A 21,467-nucleotide genomic window follows, 5' to 3' on the forward strand; every position below is an offset into this window, starting at 1 on the left:
GGAGGGTCTGATGGAGCTCAGCCCCCAGTTGCTATGATGAGGAGGTTACCAGCTGTTCGGTACCATCTGCCGGAATAACCGGAGTCATTCCTATTTTTACCCAGGCGCCCCTGGCCGACCTCACTGAGGCCAGCCAGATACTTCCGTGATGATGACGGCTATCAGTCATTTTGTAGTGTTACGCGTGCCACGGGGAGGGCAGGGGAGAGGATGCATGTGCTGCTGTTAACTGCCGCAGCACCGCATCTACCAGCAGCATGCAGTACATACGACGAACATGGACGCTGAAAAAAAGTCAAGGAACGATTTTTTCCCCCCTTTTTTCTTTTTCTTTCACGGTGTGGGGGAGGGGAAGGGGGGGAAGGAATTGATGAGATATACTGAACCACCCTGGACAGTGTATGTGAGTTGACCTCACAGGCATTGGGCGTTCAGCAAGAATGCAAATGCTTTTCGGGAGACTGCAGGGACTGTGGGATAGCTGGAGTCCTCAGTACCCCCTCCCCTCCCTCCATGAGCGTCCATTGATTCTTTGGCTTTCCGTTACGCTTGTCACACAGCACTGTGCTGTGGCCTCTGTCTATCATAGCCTGGAGATTTTTTCAAATAATTTGTCATTTCGTCTTCTGTACGGAGCTGTGATAGAACAGATTTGTCTCCCATACAGCGATCAGATCCATATCTCCCGTATGGTCCATGCTGAGCTCTTTTGATTTGGGACTGCATGGCCACCCGTGCTGATCAGAGCTCCACGCTGGGCAAACAGGAAATGATATTCAAAAGTTCGCGGGACTTTTCCTATCTACACCTGCCAGTGCACCCAAGTTCAGATCGCTTTCCAGAGCTGTCACAATGGTGCATCAGTGGTATACCCTCCGCCTGGAGGCCAATACGGTCGATTTGAGGCCACACTAATCCTAATCCAACATAGCAATACCGATTTCAGCGCTACTCTCGTCGGGGAGGACTACAGAAACCAGTTTAAAGAGCCCTTTATATCGATATAAAGGGTCTCGTTGTGTGGATGGGTGCAGGGTTAAATCGGTTTAACGCTGCTAAATTCGGTTTAAATGCGTAGTGTAGACCAGGCCGAAGAGTGAAATGACCACACGTCTCGAAGAACCAGAGTTACTGTTTTTTTCCATTTGGGAAAGCCTAGGTCAAGCCACATATGTTTGCCTCTTTGAAAAGGAAACACATCGTTCTCCTCCCCCAGCTAACTATTACACATGAGGATTTAGTTACAATGAATAGTGCTGATAGATTAAAAATGAAGCTTTGACACAGCAATTGCTTGTTTAATGAAAACAGATTCCACTTTCATGAAAATCCTGTTTGTCAAAATAGTGGTTTAGTTGCAGTTCATGTTCTTTGTGAACTTTTTTAGCTGGCTCAAGCTCTGTCAAAGATCTGCTTTCATGAAACTATTTAGCCAGTTAAAAAGCATAGTAGTTGTTACTTTCACAAAGACCAGGATTGCTATGTAATTGTTTAGATTATTTTAGGAGTGGTAGAGCTATTGAGGTAGCAGAACTGTTGCATGAAGAACAAGATCTTTGAGACAATTGTTGTTGCTTTTCTCAAAGATCCTGTTCTCTATAAAAAACATTGTCATTGAGGAGCAGAGCTCTTAAATCGATTGAAAACTTTCATGGAGATCCTGATCTTTAACGAAATAGCAGTTTTTTTGGTCAATCATCATCTTTGACACATCAAAAATGCCTGGACTAGCAAAATCCACAGGGAGTGGCTCTGCAGGCAGGAGCATGTGTCCCTGATTCTTATTTCACCAGTGACACATGTTTAATGTAAACTTTCTAAGCTGGGCTTTGGGCCACTTTAAATGCTTCATGCATCTGAAATAACAGCACTACAATGTGCTTTGCTCTTGGCCTGAGTTTAGAAGTCAAGACCTTGACTCTTTTGTTTTTAATGTTCAGATTACTTTCAAAACAGAACCGTCTCACCATGACCCGAAATGCTGTGTGGGCTCTATCAAACCTCTGCAGAGGGAAGAATCCTCCTCCAGAGTTTGCCAAGGTAAGAAATGTGTTAAAGAAATCAAGGATTTGAGAGGTAGTGAGATGGTGTCCATAAATAAGGAAGAAAGAAAGGCATTGTTTTGTTTACTACGAAGTAACAGAAACATTTGGGACTTTCAAAATTTCTGTTTGAACAGACTTCTTACAAATCAGGCTTTTTTTGAGTGTGCTTTGTGCTGTTGAAATGTGCTTAGATTGATAGCTTAGGAAGTAAAGTTCTTGATTCATAGAATCAGGTCCAGTATATAGTCAGCTGCAGTGCAAGTTTCTCTCATGTGTATTGCCCTTGCTAACATGTCTCACCTCTAACATGGACACCACCTCTAGAAAAGAGAGGGAGTTATTTTGCATGACCCAGTTACTCTTTGCCCTCTCTTGCTGAGACTATCAACGGGTGTGTGTGTGTGTGTGTGTGTGTGTGAATTAGCACCAACTGAGATGGTGTTTTTTTGTGAGGTGGATAGCTCTCTACAAAGAACTAAAATGGTACCTCTAGGTCCACCTCTTAGACAACTGATAGAAGTGGGGATTTTGAATGGTTAGTATTTTTCAGAGAGAGATATTTTATGAAAAAATCAGTTTCCAAACTAGTCCTGCTAACCTAGTACATGGAATGAAGACTTGCAATCTTCTGGAGATCAGAGCACCAATTTTATATGAGTGTTTGACACATGTCGGGAGGTGTTGGTGTTGGTGGAATGGGAAATATTGAACAAACTGTCTGCAATCCTACCCATTATGTCTTCAATACTATGCCATACCTATTTACACTGAGCAAAGTCTGGCATTTACTATGCACTCGTAGGAATACATGGTATGTACACAGCATGCATCTAGTTTGAACCAGGAGGAGCAATCAGTATTGGCAGGGCTTCATAGGGCACTGCCAAAAGTGATACAGGGAGGATGGTTGCTGAGTTGCTTAGTCTAACAGGATGTGGGGTTCTGCATGGATGTATTTAAGACTTCTCCCTAATGCCAAACTGCTTTGAGCTCATGCCATTTTACTTATGGCATAGATCTGAAAGTGGGTGGGACAGTTATACTAAGCTGGTGACTTCGCTGCTGGATAGTCCAGGGCCTGACAAAGCATTACGGGGCACTAGTGGTAATAGCTGCAACTTGTGCAGGGGCTGGAAAGCATATAACTGATTCTGAATGTCACACTGATGTTCCTAGTTTCTCCTGCGGTGACGTGCTGCTGCATGTCTGATCACGTCTGCACTTCTGAGGTTGAAACAGAATTCACTCCTGCTTCCCCATGTAGATTGGACACTGCATGCAAGTATTTAGGTTCTCCAAGTTTTCTAGAAGGAGTACCTCCATATTCTACTGCTCAGTAGTCAAAAGCAATACTTGCTTTTAGAATACTGCTACCAGCTGTCTTGATCCTTTGAATTCCACTGTTCATACATCTGCGTTTTCTCCTTAATGTAGGTTGCACCCTGTCTGAGTGTGCTGTCCTGGCTGCTCTTTGTCAATGACACAGATGTGCTAGCTGATGCCTGTTGGGCCCTGTCATATTTGTCTGATGGACCTAATGATAAAATCCAAGCTGTGATTGATGCAGGAGTGTGCAGAAGACTGGTCGAGCTGCTAATGTAAGAACTTCACTTTAAACAAATGTATTACTCCCTGTTACCTCTTTACACCTTCCTCACAGCTCAGCTTTCTACAATAGTAAGGTTAGATAGAATTTCTGCAACAGTAGGATTAAACAGTCAGTTTCCTGGCTTAAAACTAACTTGTTCACCTCTTGTACAGTCCCTGCTCTTCTCAAAGGCTGCTGCAGAAGAGAGCCATCAATAGCAAGTGGGTGAACTTGAGGACTACAGACCAAGAGCAGTTCTCAGACTTTGTTGCTACTTTTCTTGTGCAATAAATTGGGGCATAGGAGAATTAAGGGGATTGGGATTTGAAATCAACTTCAGAACGAAGGGGTTAAAAATTGGGATCAACATTTTCAATCCTTGGTGCCCAAAATTAGACTTCTAAATCATGTTCAGACCCCTGAGTAAAGGTGGACTGATTTTTTCTGAAATGCAGACTCCCTGCAGCGCCCTTTGACTTTAATGGGAATTGTGGGTGATCAGCACTTCTATACATTTTGACATTTTATTTTGTTACTTGTATATGGACTTAGGAGCCTGATATTAGGCGTCCAAATTTACAAATTTATGCTGAAATTTTCAGAAAAACATTCAGTCTTTCATACTGAGTATAAACAGTTTCTAGAGTATAAACAATATATTTAAAAAAGAAAACTTGATTTTAAAAAATAGCTTAAGGTCCCGTTAAAACTGAAATTTGGTACAACAGTTTATTTTATACAGAAGTTATAAAAATGGGACTTAAACAAATTCAGTCCATACACATCTTAGTCTATTCTCTAACTTCAAGACGTGACTGCATTAATACAAAGCCCTACAAATTGTGTAAAGAAGGAGCAGTAAAGAAATAAGAAAATAGACATCTCTCTTGCTAAAATGTACAACTGACTAAAATGGCTAGAGGATAAGCCGGTAATAAACAGAACCTAATAATCACTTATTAAAAATGCAGTATGAGAGAAAATCACTGAAAAAGATGCTACTTACTATTTTATTTTTAATGTCCATCTTATTAGAGGAAACTACCATTTCTACTTTTTCTCAGTCTGATCTTCACTAAAATGGTACCATTGATCAATCGTAAATATAAAAAGTAGTCTGTGAAACTTCTGGAAAAATAGGTATAACTTGTTCCTTAAGAATGGATCTAAAAGTTGATACGGTAACCTGATTTCCAGTCATAGTACATACCAAAAATTGAACTGAATCAATAGTGTGTCTTTGAAAAGGAACATGAGGATCAGGAAAAGAAACAAAGCAAAATCATCTCCGATGGAAGCAATAGATGCATTCAGTTTAGGGTATAGAATAATTAATTATAAACTGCTTTAAAAATGTTTTTGCTGCAGCTCTCTATTGCTAAACGTTTCTGAAATATGCATGATACATTTTCGATTGACTTCTTTGTAAATAAATATATGTGGTAGTCAGTAAAACCCTTATTTAAATACTCTAAATTATTTTCCTGACTCTTTTCTATTGAGCAGACTTGCAAAATGGCCAGGAATAACAGCAGGCAGCTCAGCCTGTGGAAGTGTAATATTATAGTCCTTTCATTCTTTCATAGAAAGGATATTGATTTTGCATATTAGAGAGTCCGTATACAATTAATCTCTTAGGAATTATAAAACATTTCCTAGAATTTTCTGCATCCTATTAAGGGCCATATCACCATCCTCTAACGATGGAATCACTGAAGAATGAGAGAAGAGATACAGAAACTTGAGAATTAATCAAACTTTATCAGAATTAACAATTTCAGGTGATTTAGATGCAGATAATTTCCTAAGGTCCCTGCCACTCCAACAGAAATTCTGTTAATAGGAGGACATTTTGCTTGCCAGAATGTGGTCCAATCAAAGATATAGTCATGAATCATTTATTTTTTTGTCTGTTCTGAGTAATTTGTCTGGTGTTGAGGGGAAGAGGGAAATTCAGTTTCATATGAAAAAGAAATTCTAATTTACACTCAGTGACTAATAAAACTCTCCTAACAATTTAAAAAAAAAAATTCTAAGGAACTAGTGACCAAAAATGTGTACTAAAGTTGCCCTTAGAGATTAGATTTTTTTTTGTTTGTTTGTAATTAGTATTTCTTCTTCGAGTGCTTGCTCATATCCATTCCAGTAGGTGTGCGCGCGCCGCGTGCACGTTCGTCGGTGACTTTTACCCTAGCAACACTCGGTGGGCCGGCAGGGCGCCCCCTGGAGTGACGCCCCCATGGTGGCTGATATATAGTACTGCTGACCCGACCACTCCTCAGTTCCTTCTTACCGCCCGTGTTGGTCGTTGGAACTGTGGAGCTCAGATTATCTGTTCTCCACCTCCCTAGCATTCACTCGTTTCCTCTTGAATTTGTATATAGTTGAACTTTAAATAGTAGTTAGTTTTGTTCTTTAGTTGTTTGTAATTAGTTCGTAGGGATTGCGGGTTAGCCCGTCCCCTACCCCGGCACCGGGCTCATGCCCGGGTCGCCAGGCTTCAAACCGTGCGTGGCCTGCCGTTGCCCGATGCCCACAGGCGACCCGCACGATTCTTGTCTGAAGTGTCTGGGCGACTCCCACCTGACAGACAGATGCAAGATTTGTAAGGCGTTCAAGCCCCGCACCAGGAAAGAGATAAGAGGGACTCGTTTCGCTTAACACAGTTGCTCATGGAGGCAGCGCATCAACTCACCGTCCTGGCAACCGTCCGTCAGCACCGGGAAACAAGCGCCCTCCTTCTGGCACGGATCTACACCCTCAAGAGACACCATCACGTCCCAGCACCAACTTCCTGGTTAGGCACCCAGCTCGCGCTCTCCGAGAGGGCAAGAGCGTAGCTCCTGCGGCCTCTATACCAGCCCCGGCAGTTCAGAGCGTGCCCAACAGACGCACCGCTCTCATAGCCCATCACGCGCGGCGCCGACTCCTGCCGCCGGCCCATCGAGGTCTTTGCCACACGTTGAATCCGGCCCCGGCCGGCCGTCGCAGTCTGGTTGCCTATCTGGCTCCCCGGCGCGTGCCGCGGTTGAGCTCATTGTGCCTTCACCCCGGAGACATTCTCAGCCCCCGAGACCCTCATTGCGATGACGGAGCCCGAGCTGCCTCGACCCCGGCACCGACCAGTGCGGGTCCCACAATCTTGGCAAGCCAAGCTCTCGTGAGACCTTCTTACCCAGGGGGCACCCGGTGGGAACTTCGTTCAGTCGAGGTCAACGCAGACGGTCCCGGTCTCACATCCTCGGATCCCGCGGGCCACTCGCTAAGTCCGGTACCGTTCCCCTTCCGGTACACGGACGTACTCACTCGCGCGGTACAGCTCACGGTCCTGATTCGCATCGGCGGCATTACCGGCGCCGTTCTAGATCTCGGCAACCGTTCCCAGCACCGTACTCACGGAGCCGGTTTGGGCACGGAGCGTCCCCGGCACGACGTCCTCCAGGCACCGCAGGTCTCGCAGCCGACTCTCGGCAGGCCGCTCCCCAGGCACCGGTCGATCTCCGGCACCGCGCTGGTGTAGGTCCCGGCGGCATTCACGGCACCTGTGGGACTCCAAGTATCGTTCCCCGGCACCAACGTGGGACGTGATTCACCTGGCCGTAGAGAACGATCAGCTCCCACTCTCGGCCCCGCCGTGGCCAACCCGCCAACCATCCGATTTCCTCCATGGCGACTCGGGTGTCTTATGGGATTCGGACGCTCAAGGCCCTCAGCAGTGGCCCTTTTGACTCTGTGGGCAGTACCACAGAGCAGGGGCGTCACCAGCCATGCCCTCGCTCAGTTCCCTCTGACCGAAGGCACTGAGTCCAGGTGAGCAGACCACCTGCGGACACTATGGAACAGGACGCGCCTCACCCTGACCAGGCTGCAGATGCCCCACCGCGACCAAGAGTCCTCTTCAAGACCCTTTGGTCCCGGGAGCTCATCCTCTTCTTCCCGGACAAGGCTTGGTGGGAACATCCAATCAGAGCCACCGCCCTATCGACCTCAGGCTCGCCAGGACCTCTAACGGCGGGTTTGCTCGAACATAAACCTTACCAGTAGAGGAAGTCCCTGAGGTGGATGACCCGGGTGAGTCACTATCCTCTCAGCGGAGTGCCCCAACCTTGAGTAGCGCTCCCCTTCATTCGTACCATCCACGCACGAGCCGTTCCATCTGGCAGACCCCGGCTCTCGTGCCGCCGCCACGCGCAAAAGGGTTGAGCGCAAAACATGGTCCTGTCCACAGGGACGATAACCTGTATGTTCCACCCTCCGCCTTGCTCGTGGTGGTCCAATCAGTCAACGAGCGGAAGCGATCTGCGCAACAAGCCCCTCGCGCCCCAGTCTAGAGAGGCAAGGCCGGCATGGACCTCCTGGGCAGGCAGATTACTCTGCTGGGGCCCTCCAGACCAGAGTCGCCAATCAAAAGGCCCTACTGAAGCGTGTACACTTTTAAACACTTGGAGCAGTGGGAAATTATGACCTTCTCCCACAGGACTCCGCGCAAAAGAGTTCTCGGCGGCTTCCTGACAGGAGGGTAAAAGGTGGCGCGGACCTCCTTCAGACCTCTTTAGATGCAGCAATACTCCCGACAGCTAGAACTCTTGCATCAGGGGTCGCTATTGAGGCGCATTTGTTGGGCGCAAGCTCCGGCTTTAACCGACGGGTCCAGTACACGGATTACAGGACGCTCCCCTTGACGGCCAGGGTCTCTTCTCTCAGAAGACAGGACCCTCGCTCCAAAGTCTTAAAGACAATCGCGTAATAATGCGCTCGCATGGGGATTGCACACGCCGCAGACTCAAGACGGCCCTTCCCGTCAGCCCGACGGTTCACCCCCCACCTCGACAAGACAGGACTTCTCCAGGCGCAGAGGCGGACCTCTCATTAAGGGGACGCGCCGAGTCTGGCCTCAAGGGGGGTAACAACCTCGGCCCGGCCAAACACCAGCGGGACGGAACCTGCTTTTGAAGGTACGCTCGCGAGAAGCACCGTACGATTTCCTCCAGGATCCAGCTCCGTTTCCAACTGCCTCGCTGCTTTTCTTTCGCTGCCTGGTCCCGCCACATCAGACCACTGGGTCCATGCCGGTGGAAGGTGGCTACCGTCTCCAGTTTGTTTCGACGCCGCCTTCCCGACCCTCCCTCCTCGTGTCCCTGTTCAGGACCACCTCTCACAAGCAGCAACTCCTACAGGACAGTTTCAAAGCTCCTCGCATTGGGAGCCCATAGAGGAGGTTCCAGAGCCTTTGGGAGGCAGAGGGTTCTATCAGTACTTCCTGAGTCCAGGAGAAAGGCGACCTCGCCCCATCTTTAGACCTGCGAGCTCTGAACAAGCATATCAGAGAAGCTCAAGTTCCGCGAATGGTATGCCTGGGGAACATCATTCCTTCCCTCGATCCCGGTGAGATTGGTACGCTGCTCTCGACATGAGGGACGCATATTATTATTGCGATCCCCACCGCACAGGAGGTTCTTTGTTTCGTAGTGACCGTCTGTCACTACCAGTTGTGCGGTTCTGCCCTTCGGCCTCTCCTTGGCCCTCGAGTTTACCAGTGTATGGCAGTAGTCGGCGGCCTACCTCCGTCGTCGTCACATTCATGTCGTCCTACCCTCGACGACTGGCTGATTCGAGGGGCTTCCAGGCCCAGGTAACGAGGCATGTACAGTTCATCAAAGATCTTTCTCTAGTCTGGATGTATCATCAATCTCACAAATCCATCCTGCTCCCAACGCAGGAAATAGATTTATAGGGGCACTGCTGGACTCGAATCCGAGCAACAGCGTCTTCGTGGCGCGCGGGTCGTGCGTCCGCTGTTCTCTCGTTCAGGGGCTCCATGCCTTCCCACTACCACTGCCCGCACCGTCCTCGCCTCCTCGGTCACATGGCTGCGTGCACCTTTGTGACGAAGCACGCGAGACTACGCATGCGCCCTCTGCAACTCTGGCTCGCCTCAGTCTTTCGGCCACGCAGGGATGCCCTGGACATGATAGTTTTCATACCATCACACATATTGGGCTCCCTCAACTGGTGGCTGGACCCCGCCCTAGTGTGCGCCGGTCGGCCGTTTCATCCGCCTCAACCCTCGCTATCCCTGACGACGGATGCTTCCTCTCTGGGTGGGGCGCGCACCCGGCCATCTGCAGACCCAAGGTCTTTGGTCCTTGCCAGAACTCCAACTCCACATCAATGTCCGCGACTAAGGCGGTCCGCTTGGCATGCCAGGCATTTCGCGAGCAGCTACAGGGCCGTTGTGTTGCCATTTTCACGGACAACACAACGGCCATGTATTATATAAAACAAGCAAGGAGGAACACGATCTTCTCCCCTTTGCCAAGAGGCTCTGAAACTGTGGGACTTTTGTATAGCCCAGTCGATCGACTTGATAGCCTCCTTCCTCCCGGGGTCCGGAATACTCTAGCGGACCGCCTGAGCCGATCGTTCCTGACACACGAATGGTCCATCCGTCCGGACGTCCTGTTTTCTGTTTCCGAAGTGGGGCTTTCCCCAGATAGACCTATTCGCCTCCAAGGAGAACAGGAAGTGTCAGATGTTCTGCTCCCTGCAGGGCCGCTCCCGGGCTCCCTCTCGGACGCCTTTCTCATTCCATGGACGAGGGGTCTCCTGTATGCGTTTCCACTGTTCCCGTTAGTCCACAGGGTCCTGCTCAAGCTACGCAGGGACAAGGCCAAGCTGATCCTGATCGCTCCGGCATGGCCGAGACAGTATTGGTACACCATGCTGCTCGACCTGTCCCTGGCGCCTCCAATATCACTACCTCTCTACCCGGACCTTATAACACAGGACTTCGGCAGGCTTCGTCACCCAGACCTCCCGTCCCTACACCTGACGGCGTGGCTCCTGTCTGGTTGAACGAGTCTGAGCGCCAGTGCTCCGCTGAGGTCCAACAAGTCCTTTTAGGTAGCAGGAAACCCTCTACGCGGCCACTTATCTCGCAAAGTGGAAGCGATTCTCATTCTGGTGTGCACGGAGTTCCATGGTCCCTACTGCCGTTCCAGTCTCTGTAGTCCTGGAACTACTTGCTCTATCTCAAGGCCAGGGCCTAGCCTCTCTTCATTAGGGTCCATCTAGCCGCAATCTCCACCTTCCATCCTGCAGAGTCCGGTACTGTCGCCTTTCACACCCCATCGTTTCCAGGTTCTTAAAGGTTGGAGAGACTCTTACCCTCCGTTAAGCCTCCTCCCTACGTGGGATCTTGAAGCCTGGTGCTCTCTAGACTCATGGGCCCCTTTTGAGCCGTTAGCAACCTGCTCCTTATTATCTGTCATGGAAGACGTCCTTCCTGGTAGCTATCACCTCTGCCAGACGCGTATGCCGAGCTCCGTGCGTTGGTCGTAGACCCAACCTTACACCATCTTTACACAAGATCAGGTGCAGCTCCGACCACACCCAGCCTTTCTTCCGAAGGTTGTCTCACCATTCCATCTTATCAAGATATTCCTGCCGGTCTTCTTCGCCGAGGCCGCACACATGCCGCCGTGACCAGCAGCTGCACACCTTAGATGTCGCCGGCCCTGGCATTCTAACATCAGCAGGACTAAAGCCTTCAGACGCTCGCCCCAGTTATTCATAGCGGTGGCAGAGCGTATGAAGTCTAACCTGTAACTTCACAGCGGATTTCATCAAGGGTAACATCGTGTATCCGGACGTGCTACGAATTGGCTCACGTCCCGCTTGGCGGATCACCGCCCATTCTACTCGGGCTCAGGCCTCTTCGACTGCTTTCCTGGCCCAAGTCCCCATCCAGGACATATGCCGGGCGGCACCGTGGTCGTCCGTGGCACAACTTTTACATCGCACTATGCCTGTGTTGAGCAATTCGAGACGACGACTGCCTTCGGTGCAGCGGTCTTGCTTTCCGCAACGTCTCACTCCGACCCCACCGCCTAGGTAAGGCTTGGGAATCACCTACTGGAATGGATATGAGCAAGCACTCGAAGAAGAAAACAAGGTTACTCACCTTTGTAACTGTTGTTCTTCGAGATGTGTTGCTCATATCCATTCCACCTGCCCTCCTTCCCCTCTGTCGGAGTAGCTGCCACGAAGGAAAGAAGGAACTGAGGAGCGGTCGGGCCGGCAGGGCTATATATCAGCCGCCATGGCGGCGCCACTCCAGGGGGCGCCCTGCCGGCCCACCGAGTGTTGCTGGGGTAAAAGTCTCCGACGAACGTGCACGCGGCGCGCGCACACCTACTGGAATGGATATGAGCAACACATCTCGAAGAACAACAGTTACAAAGGTGAGTAACCTTGTTATTTTGTGCATTTGGCAGTGTTTTGTGTACAGTCAGTTTCATTGTTTCCCTTTTATAGCTAGTAAGTTGTTTTCCATGCTGTGAATATTTCGTACAGCAACAGATTTCGTACAGAAACAAATTTCCGGCAGCTTATAACACTACTGCTAATACATCCAAGAATGATGTTTACCTTTTTTGTAACAGTGTGGCACTATTGACTTATATTATATAAGTACTTTAATTACACTTTTAAATTAACTAGATTTCAGATGACTGATTTTCAGAGGTTCTGAGCAGCTCCTATCCATTACAACTGTGGATGTTCAGCACTTCTGAAAATCATTTCACAAGCTAACAGAGTTCCTTTAAGATTTTCACCCTAAGTTTTTGAGACACATTTACAAATTTGATTTAATAGTCTTTATCAGTTCATCTGGAAATTTCCTTTTGGTTTTGATAAAAGTTGTCAAGGAAAATACTGGTACCCCTACCACAGCTAATTATTATTCACCAAATTTATATGTATTAAATTATTACCTCTGAGAGCTATGTTTCATCACCATATTCCTACATTGCAGTGATTAGACAGCAATGGCCAAGAGCTTAGCTAGGATCCCAAGTCAATGAGAGGAGCCTGAGTGCTTGGTGTTCTTTGAAAACCAGGCCATTTTTTCAGGTGCCTTTAATTCTAAACTCTAAGAGTCAAAGTTGAGGCACTTACTTTTAAAAGTCATGGCCAACGTGTTGGTTGTTGTGTTTTGTTTAAAGCCTGTGCTCTAGTTAAGTGTCAGACATTTAAAAGCTACGAGTTTCAAATCAAAATGCATATTAGCTTGCCTCTAACTCTAAAACACAAATTCAGTAATTTCAGTCAAACTTGGCAGGAGAGTTCTCCTAGGTCTAGCAAGGTGTCAGTGGGTCCTGACTAAAGGGTGGAGGTGCAGATACTTTTGTGCTGCTTAATCTAAGTCTTTGCTTTGACTTGTAGGCACAGTGACTACAAAGTGGTATCTCCTGCCTTACGAGCAGTCGGGAACATTGTGACAGGGGATGATATCCAGACCCAGGTATAGCTTCTGCTATTACTGTCTTGTAATACCATCTTCCTTTCTCTTAGTTAGCAGGGGTAATTTATGTAGTCACAAGCCTCAACGTTTTCCTTTTATTAAAAGCTGTCATTTTTGGAGCTCAAACAGGGAACTGATTGCAGCAGAACATGTGTTTTTTCAAGCTTTCACACAAACCTCCCTCACTGCATTCAGTCCTGAGCATGCTGTTCCAATCCTGGGTTCCCATACAGGTATGCAGATGCTGGTCAGTCTTGACCTGCAGCACCTTCTAAGTATTCCTGTTTTAGTTCTGTCCCAAGCAAAAACTACCTGTTATGCTGAATTTTGTGGTGGTTCTATGATGTGGCCTAATGTCCTCCAAATTCTAGCTTGAAAGCACTAAATTCCTTTTTCTTTGTGGTCTGTGCCAAAGCTGAAACCCAGGTTCTTCTTCGAGTGATTGCTCATGTGTATTCCACAGTAGGTATGCATGCTCGCCACGTGCACCGCTGCCGGAAGTTTTTCGCCTGACAGTACTCGTAGGGGGGGAGTGCCCCCTGCAACTCCTGGTGTGGCGCATGCCTGGCGCAGTATAAGGGGAGCTGCATGCTCCCCCCACCCGCAGTTCCTTCTTGCCACCAGTGAAGGTGCATCGGAACTACTCAGCTCCAGCTTTGCTGCAGCGTGTCCCCAGAAGAACTGTTGTTAGTTCAGCAGTACCTGCAGCCAGTTAGCTTTTCAGTTAAGTTTAGTTAGTGAGCCTGGGTTGGGGCATGCCCCGGGATTTAAGTCATGCGGCTCTTGCAGGCATTCTATGCCAAGGAGTGACCCGCACACAGACTGTCTACGCTGCTTGGGAGAAACCACATCAGCAAAAAGTGCAACATCAAGTCGTTCAAGCCCCAGACTAAAAAAGAAAGGGACGTTAGACTCTGGGCCATCTTGGTGGAGTCAACGCTGGCCCTGACCCCACCACGCCACTCCGAATTGGTACCCAGCACCACGGTGTCGGAATGCGGAGACCCTCTGTACCTTCCAACTAGTCAGCACCACTCCCCTTCCACGGGGCATGCCAAGAGGACCGGAAAGACTCCCTCTTCGCAGTGGCACCGAGGGACATCTGAGACAGAGGCTAAGCCCATGTCAGGTAGTCCTCTGACTCACGTTGAGCGGGATAGCCCAGCGGCTTCGGAACAGGCCTGTCCGCATGTCCAGAAGCCATCTACGCCCGAAGCTTTCCAGGCGGCTATGGATGTTATGTCTATGCCAGTGCCTGGAGCTCCGCCAAAGTCGGCCCCACGCTCCAGAGGCATGCTGCTGCTGGGATTGCTGCAGTCCCTGCAGGCCTGGTACCGGTCTCGGTCGAGGGAATGTTCCCAACACCACTTACTGCCTAGTAACCGTTCAGGGCTCAGTCCATATGGATCGCCCTCGACACTGGCCAGGCTATCTGGATGGGTGTCATCTGATCGGGATTCCTCGCATTTTTCATCTTCGCGGAGCGAATACTGATAGGACCGTGTCGGGCGTTGCCAATGGTCCTCGTCTTGAAGGAGGTACTGCAGTCGGTCACGGCACGGCCGTCGACGCCCTTCCTGCTCAGGCTCTTGCTCCAAGTCTCCGCCAAGGTACTGTAGCTTCGGGTGTCAATCGCTGGCACCTTGTGAGACTGTTTACGGAGCAGCTACTACCGTCGGTGCTGTTCTTCCGCCTCGAAGTTGCGGTCCCATGGTCGATGTACCTCCTGGTCCAGAGGCAGCAGCGGGTTGTACGCCAGCCTGGCCTCCGCTCACAGCCACCTGTTTACAGGCCAGGCTAGCCAACCCGATCAGCCAACCCCACTGGTGCCTCAGCAAGTGTGGTGGCACTGAGTGTCGTGTCCTGCCCAGTGGTACCAGCAGGCACCGTGGCCCCCAGCAGAGTCCCGCGTGGGGACTCGCTTGGTGGCTGAGGCGTCGGAAGCACCATTGGCCTCCATCCGTAGACCACCAAGAAGGGACTCGGTGGGACCCATGTCTTCGGTGCCGTGCTAGAGTCCGATCAGGTGGTGGATCCTCCAGTGCTGGCTGACACCCAAAGCACTGCACCAGCCTCCTCGCCCTGTCCGAAGGAGCTGATTGCAGCCCTGTCCTCCTCTGTCCCACAGGAGGACTACCAGGCCCACCAAAAGCTCTTAAAAAGGATGGGAGGAGCCTCCACCACCAGGCAGATGTGATGGAGGAGCCCTCAGATTTCCTGTTCAATATGCTGTCCTCCTTGGCACCGGTCAGGGTGGCCTTGCCGCTCCATGAAGGGGTGGCAAGAATTTCAAATGCCCCATGGCAAACACCAGCCTCGTTAGTTCCCATCTCTAAGAAGGTGGAGCGCAAGTACTCTGTACTCACTAAGGGGCACGAAAATTTGTATATCCACCCAGCGCCCAACTCCTTGAGTTGGACAACCACAGGGAGCAGTAGGGGCAGCCAGCCCTGACCCCTAAGAACAAAGACACTCGGAGGCTGGAAGCTTTCGGGAGAAAAGTTTATTCGTCGTCAAGCTTCCAGCTAAGAGTAGCAAACCATCAGGCTCTCCTGGATCGCTACAAATTTAATCTCTGGGGATCTCTCCCCAGGTTCGAGGACTCCCTCCAGGAGCGCGATAGAGAAGAGTCTAAGGCAGCGGTCTCCAAACTTTGAAACGAGGGCCATATTAGATTTCTGAAGGGGCTTCGCGGGCTGAAGTGACTGGAAAAATTAAATATATGCAAAATCGTTAAAGAAATATTATTTTAGGATTAGTGAGAAGTATGGTACTGATATTTTTCTGACAAGATTGCATTTAGCTGTGGTTCAAAATTAGTGTTCACTGTCATCAAAATTGATTGTAAGTGTTCATCAGACAAGGTCGATCTGTAGTTGGATTTCACATATTTCATCATTGAAAATGTTTTTTCACACACATAAGTAGTGGCAAACACTGACATTAATCCACGGACAGAGTTTTTTACATGAGCATATTGATCACTTGGCAGGCATTTATAGAACTCTACCAGATTTCCTTCCTTATATTTGTCCTTCAGCAAGTCATTGGATTGCAGGCCAATCACTTCAATTTGAAATTCAGGTGACAGTTTTTCAAGATCGTAATCAAATGGGTTTTGGAAGATCCATATTTCTCCTGCATTCACATCAAGATCAGAGAAACACTCCTGAAACTGTAATTTCAGATCAGAAATGATTTCTTGTGCAAACCTAGTTGGGAATTATGATTGTTTCTTGGTTGAACTTTTCACAACGTGTAAAATGAGCAAAGCAGTCTCTCATCAGTTGGGACTCAAAAAGAACTAGTTTTTGCCCAAATGATTTCACCTGGGTGTACATGTCACAGATAAGCCCGTTTTCCCCTTGTAGTCTAATGTTGAAGTCATTCATGTTCTTGGTCAAGTCTACGAAAAAAGCTAATTTCCAAAGCCATTTACTGTTTGTGAGTAAAGTTAAGGGTCGGGTTTTTTATTTAAGAACATTTCTATTTCAGTTTTAAGCTAAAAAAAATCACGACAAAATTTTCCCACCGCTAAGCCATCGAACTGAAGTGTGGTAGGGCAAATCATGATATTCTGATTGTTTCCACTAGAAATGCTTGGAACTGACGATGGTTAAGTCCTTGCGAGTGAATGAAATTCACGGTTGAAACTATGGGTTCCATAACACATGACAAATTCAAATATTTCCTGCACAATGCTTGCTGATGAAAAATGCAATGAAAAATCATAGGCTTGGGACAGCCCACACTTTCACAAGTTTTGTAGATTTGTCCAACCAAACCTTTTTTTGAACTGCACGTTTCTACCTCCATTGGTTGTAATGCACTTCAGTTGTTTCCATTGCAGGTTGTATTGAGAGAGAGTGACTTTTCAACTTTTGAAAATCTCTTCACCTGTGGTTGTTCCATGCATACTATATACAGAAGCTAGTTCTTCCGTAATTTCAAAGTTACCACCAACACTGCGAATAAACAGCAGCTGCGAAGTATTGGAAACATCAGTTGACTCGTCAGGTGCGAGGGAAAACCACTCAAACTTCTTAGCCTTTTCATTCAGCTGGAAAATTATGTTACTGCCAAGGTCCTCGATTCTGCGAGCAACTGTGTTCACCGAAAGACTAATTGTCTTAAATAGATCTACTTTTTCTGGGCATATTTCTTCGGCAGCTTGAATCGTACATATTTTTAACTAGCTCACCATCAGTAAATGGTTTTCCTTGTTTTGCTAATAGGTGTGCCACTCGGAAGCTATCTCTTGTTGCAGCTTCATTCTCTGTTTTCTTCTTAAATATAAACTGTTGGGGTGATAAGCCACATTTCATGGATTCTAATTTATCTGAACGTAGCTTTCCCATAAATTGAGAGTAGTTAGACAAGTCTTGGTTTCATAATATCTATGAATGTTGTTTTCTTTTAGCACTGCAATAGTTTCATTATATATTAAACACAATGCTTTACTATCTGATTCAATAACGAAATAGTCCACACTCCACTGTTCTTTAAACATGTGACATTCAGAATCAACCTTTCTCTTCTGTCCTTTTCCCAACATAATCGTCCCAATAGCAACGGATTTAAACAAAACGAATGTGTTTGTTACTAGTCTGACACACGCTAAGACAGAAACTGAGGGAAACAACAACTCATCACACATCCAATTCCTTCTTCCGCTACTAACCTTCCTACTGTGTGCTCATTAGCTCTGTGACCCTGGCAGGAACGCAGTGACATCTTGAAGTTCCTTTGCCGCACTGGAGTTCCCGCCACAGGTTCCTGGCATCTGGGGTCCCATCACTGACCCTACCCAGCACCCACTGCTGGGCTGGGTGAAGGAACCCAGGCTGGCAGTGGGCTGAGACAGGCTGGCAGGAGCCCACGGCGGGAACCCCAGGGCAGCAGCGGGCTGAATTGCTCAGCCCACCACTGCTCTGGGATTCCGGCTGCAGGCTCCTGCCAGCCGGGGTCCTGCCGCCCGATGCGATGTTGGTTGGGGGGCCAGACAAATCGAAGCCACAGGCTGTATCCAGCCTGCGGGCTGTAGTTTGGAGACCCCTGGTCTCAGGTGCTCATGGAGGAAATGGCAGCGGCCACAAGGGCATCCCTGCAGGCTGCTTTGAATGCAGCAGACACCGCTGCACAGTCCATAGCCTTGGTGGTGTCCATGAGACAGGTGTCATGGCTCCTGCTCTCTGGGCTATCCAGCGATGCGCAATCCTCCGTGCAGGATCTCCCTTTCGACGGGAAGGCACTGTTTGCGGAGGAGACAGACACAAGGCTGCAACAGCATAAAAGACTCCTGCACGACCCTCCAGACCTTGGGCCTCTATGTCCCTGCTCTGGCAAAACCCAAGTTCAAGCTGCAGCAGGCTCCCACCCAGGCAGCCCTCCCTAAATACGAGACCACCCAGAAGAAGCAGTGGGACTATAAAAAGTGCCCGCAAAGGCAGTATAGGCCTGCCCCCCAGCCTGAGTTCTCTAAGGGTAGCAGCCTACCTCAGGCACCAGGGGGTCCAGATATTCCCCTATCTGGACAACTGGCTGGTCAAGGGAACTTCCCGATCACGGGTGAGGGATCATGTGGCACTCCTGTCCACATGCACTGCCCTGGGCCTCTTGGTAAATAACACCAGGTCCACGTTAGTCTCGGTCCAATGCATAGAGTTTATTGGGGCGTTCCTGGACACAATGTCGGCCAGGACCTCTCTCCCCCCAGACAGGTTCGAGACCCTGACAGGGCTGGAGGGGCCTCATCCTGAGTCGGGTGTGGCGGACCACATACGTTCATGCCGACATGTGACCTAGGAGCTGCAGGCAAGCCCTGGCTGTCATCATCGGGAACCTTGTGATCGAGTCAATGAGCCATAAGAACATAACATAAGAACGGCCATACCGGGTCAGACCAAAGGTCCATCTAGCCCAGTATCTGTCTACCAACAGTGGCCAGTGCCAGGTGCCCCAGAGGGAGTGAACCTAACAGGCAATGATCAAGTGATCTATCTCCTTCCTCTGACAAACAGAGGCCAGGGATGGACACCATTCCTTACCCATCCTGGCGAATAGCCATTTATATACCTCTGATTGCCCTTTCTGAAACTAAAATGATTAGGGGTTTGGAGAGGGTCCCATATGAGGAGAGATTAAAGAGGCTAGGACTCTTCAGCTTGGAAAAGAGGAGACTAAGGGGGGATATGATAGAGGTATATAAAATCATGAGTGATGTGGAGAAAGTGGATAAGGAAAAGTTATTTATATAGTCCCATAATACAAGAACTAGGGGTCACCAAATGAAATTAATAGACAGCAGGTTTAAAACAAGTAAAAGGAATTCTTCACGCAGCGCACAGTCAACTTGTGGAACTCCTTACCTGAGGAAGTTGTGAAGACTAGAACTATAACAGCGTTTAAAAGAGAACTGGATACATTCATGGTGGTTAAGTCCATAAATGGCTGTTAGCCAGGATGGGTAAGGAATGGTGTCCCTAGCCTCTGTTTGTGAGAGGATGGAGATGGATGGCAGGAGAGAGATCACTTGATCATTGCCTGTTAGGTTCACTCCCTCTGGGGCACCTGGCATTGGGCGCTGTCGGTAGACAGATACTGGGCTAGATGGACCTTTGGTCTGACCCGGTATGGCTGTTCTTATGTTATGTTCTTATGGCTCATTGACTCGGTCACAAGTTTCCCGATGATGGCAGCTCCTAGGTCACATGTCGGCATGCACGTATGTGGTCTGCCACACCAGACTCAGGATGCCTCCAGCTCTGGCTGGCCTTGCAGTTCTCCCAGGCCACAGACAGAATAGACAAAGTCCTCACTGTGCCGAACTCGGTGATCATCTCCCTGCGGTTATGGTCTGCACCAAGCAACATGTTCCAAAGGGTCCCTTTCAGGGACAGGGCCCTGTCATTGGAGCTGGTGTCCGATGCATTTGACCTGGGCTGGGGGGCCCATGCGGGGCATTTTCAGATCCAATGCCTGTCATCTCCGCAAGACTTGACCCTTCACATAAATGTCAAGGAACTCAGAGTGGTGCGGCTGCGTATATGGCCTTCTGCTCGCACCTGAATGGCAAGGTAGTCAGGGTTCTCACGGACAACACAGCCTCAATGTTCTATATCAACAGGCAAGGCAGGGCCTAATCTTCTGCCCTCTGCCACGAAGCCCTCAGTCTGTGGGACTTCTGTATAGCCCGCGACATCCACCTAAAAAGCCTTTCACCTGCCGGGCGCCTAGAACATGAAGGTGGATCACTTGAGCTGGAACTTCTGCTCTCAGCACGAGTGGTCTCTACACCCGGAAGTGACCCACCAGCTCTTCCAAAGGTGGGGATCTCCCCAGCTGGGCCTGTTCGTGACTCAGCAGAACCGACAGTGCCCTCGGTTCTGCTCCAGGGGGGGCCTAAGAAGGGACACTATCTCCAATGCTTTTATCCTGGCCTGATCAGGCCAGCTTCTCTACACCTTTCCCCCATTCCTGCTGATCAGCAGGGTCCTAGTGAAAATAAAGACTGACAAAGCCAGGGTCCTCCTCATTGCCCCAGCATGGCCTAGGCAGCACTGGTACGGGACCCTCTCGGGCCTGCCGGTGGCTCCGCCGTGGCTGTTGCTGCTCCCCTCGGACCTACTATCTCAGAACCAGGGCAGCCTCCTCCACCCCAACCTGGCAGCTTTTCACCTCATGGCATGGCTGCTCAGTGGCTATGTGGCGAGGAAAGGGCATACTTAGCACAGGTTCAGTGCGTCCTCCTCGAAAGTAGATGGCCCTCCACTCGCCGCTCCTACATGACGAAGTGGTCTCAGTTTTCTAGGTGGGCGACAGACCAAGATGTCTCCCCACCGGCCACCCCAATCCAGCTTATCCTTGATTACCTCCTCCGCCTGAGGGCCCGGGGCCTGGCACCCTCGTCAGTCGGTGCACCCGGCGGCCATATTGGCCTTCCATCCCCCAGTGCAAGGACACACTGTGTTCTCCCATACTATGACCAGCTGGTTCCTGAAGGGTTTGGACCGGCTTTACCCATATTCTAAGCCCCTGGTCCCGCAATGAGACCTGAATCTGGTGCTGCCTTGTCTTATGGGGCACCCCCCATTTGAACCATAAGCCACGTGTTCTTGGTATCACCTCTCATGAAACGTGGCCTTCCTGGTTGCTATCACATCAGCCAGGTGGGTCTTGGAGCTCAAGGCCCTGACCTCCGAGCCGCCGTATATGGGCTTTCATAAGGACAAGGTCCAGCTCCGCCCACACCCCGCATTCCTGCCGAAGTTGGTCTCTGCCTACCACATGAGTCAGGACATTTTTCTACCAGTCCTCTGCCCCAAGCCTCATGCTACTAGTAACGAGTGCCGTCTCAACCTACTCAATGTGCGGCGGGCTCTGGCTTTCTACCTCGAGTGAACCAAGCCATTGAGAAAGTCCTCGCAACTGTTCGTCGCCTTGGCTGAGTGCACGAGGGGCCAGCTGACTTCCACTCAGCGGCTTTCCAACTGGATCACTTTGTGGATCCGCTTCTGATATGAGCTGG

The 21,467-nt window shown here is 49.4% G+C and overlaps 1 protein-coding gene across 12 annotated transcripts in view; it reads left to right on the plus strand.

The window, feature by feature from the left end:
- The window catches only part of KPNA1 (karyopherin subunit alpha 1), a 484,825-nt gene that overhangs the window by 70,177 nt on the left and 393,181 nt on the right, over nucleotides 1-21,467 (plus strand). For all 12 annotated transcript variants that reach the window (XR_012656904.1, XR_012656906.1, XR_012656905.1 and 9 more), the window contains 3 exons: nucleotides 1,941-2,040; nucleotides 3,480-3,643; nucleotides 12,862-12,940. Coding sequence is in view for 9 of the 12 variants with exons in the window: in XM_075071590.1 (XP_074927691.1) it covers nucleotides 1,941-2,040; nucleotides 3,480-3,643; nucleotides 12,862-12,940 (343 nt within the window). In the remaining 3 variants the exon portion in view is untranslated. The remainder of the gene's footprint in view (nucleotides 1-1,940; nucleotides 2,041-3,479; nucleotides 3,644-12,861; nucleotides 12,941-21,467) is intronic.

Source organism: Chelonoidis abingdonii, chromosome 1 (genome assembly GCF_003597395.2).
Source record: "Chelonoidis abingdonii isolate Lonesome George chromosome 1, CheloAbing_2.0, whole genome shotgun sequence".
Taxonomy (NCBI): domain Eukaryota; kingdom Metazoa; phylum Chordata; order Testudines; family Testudinidae; genus Chelonoidis; species Chelonoidis abingdonii.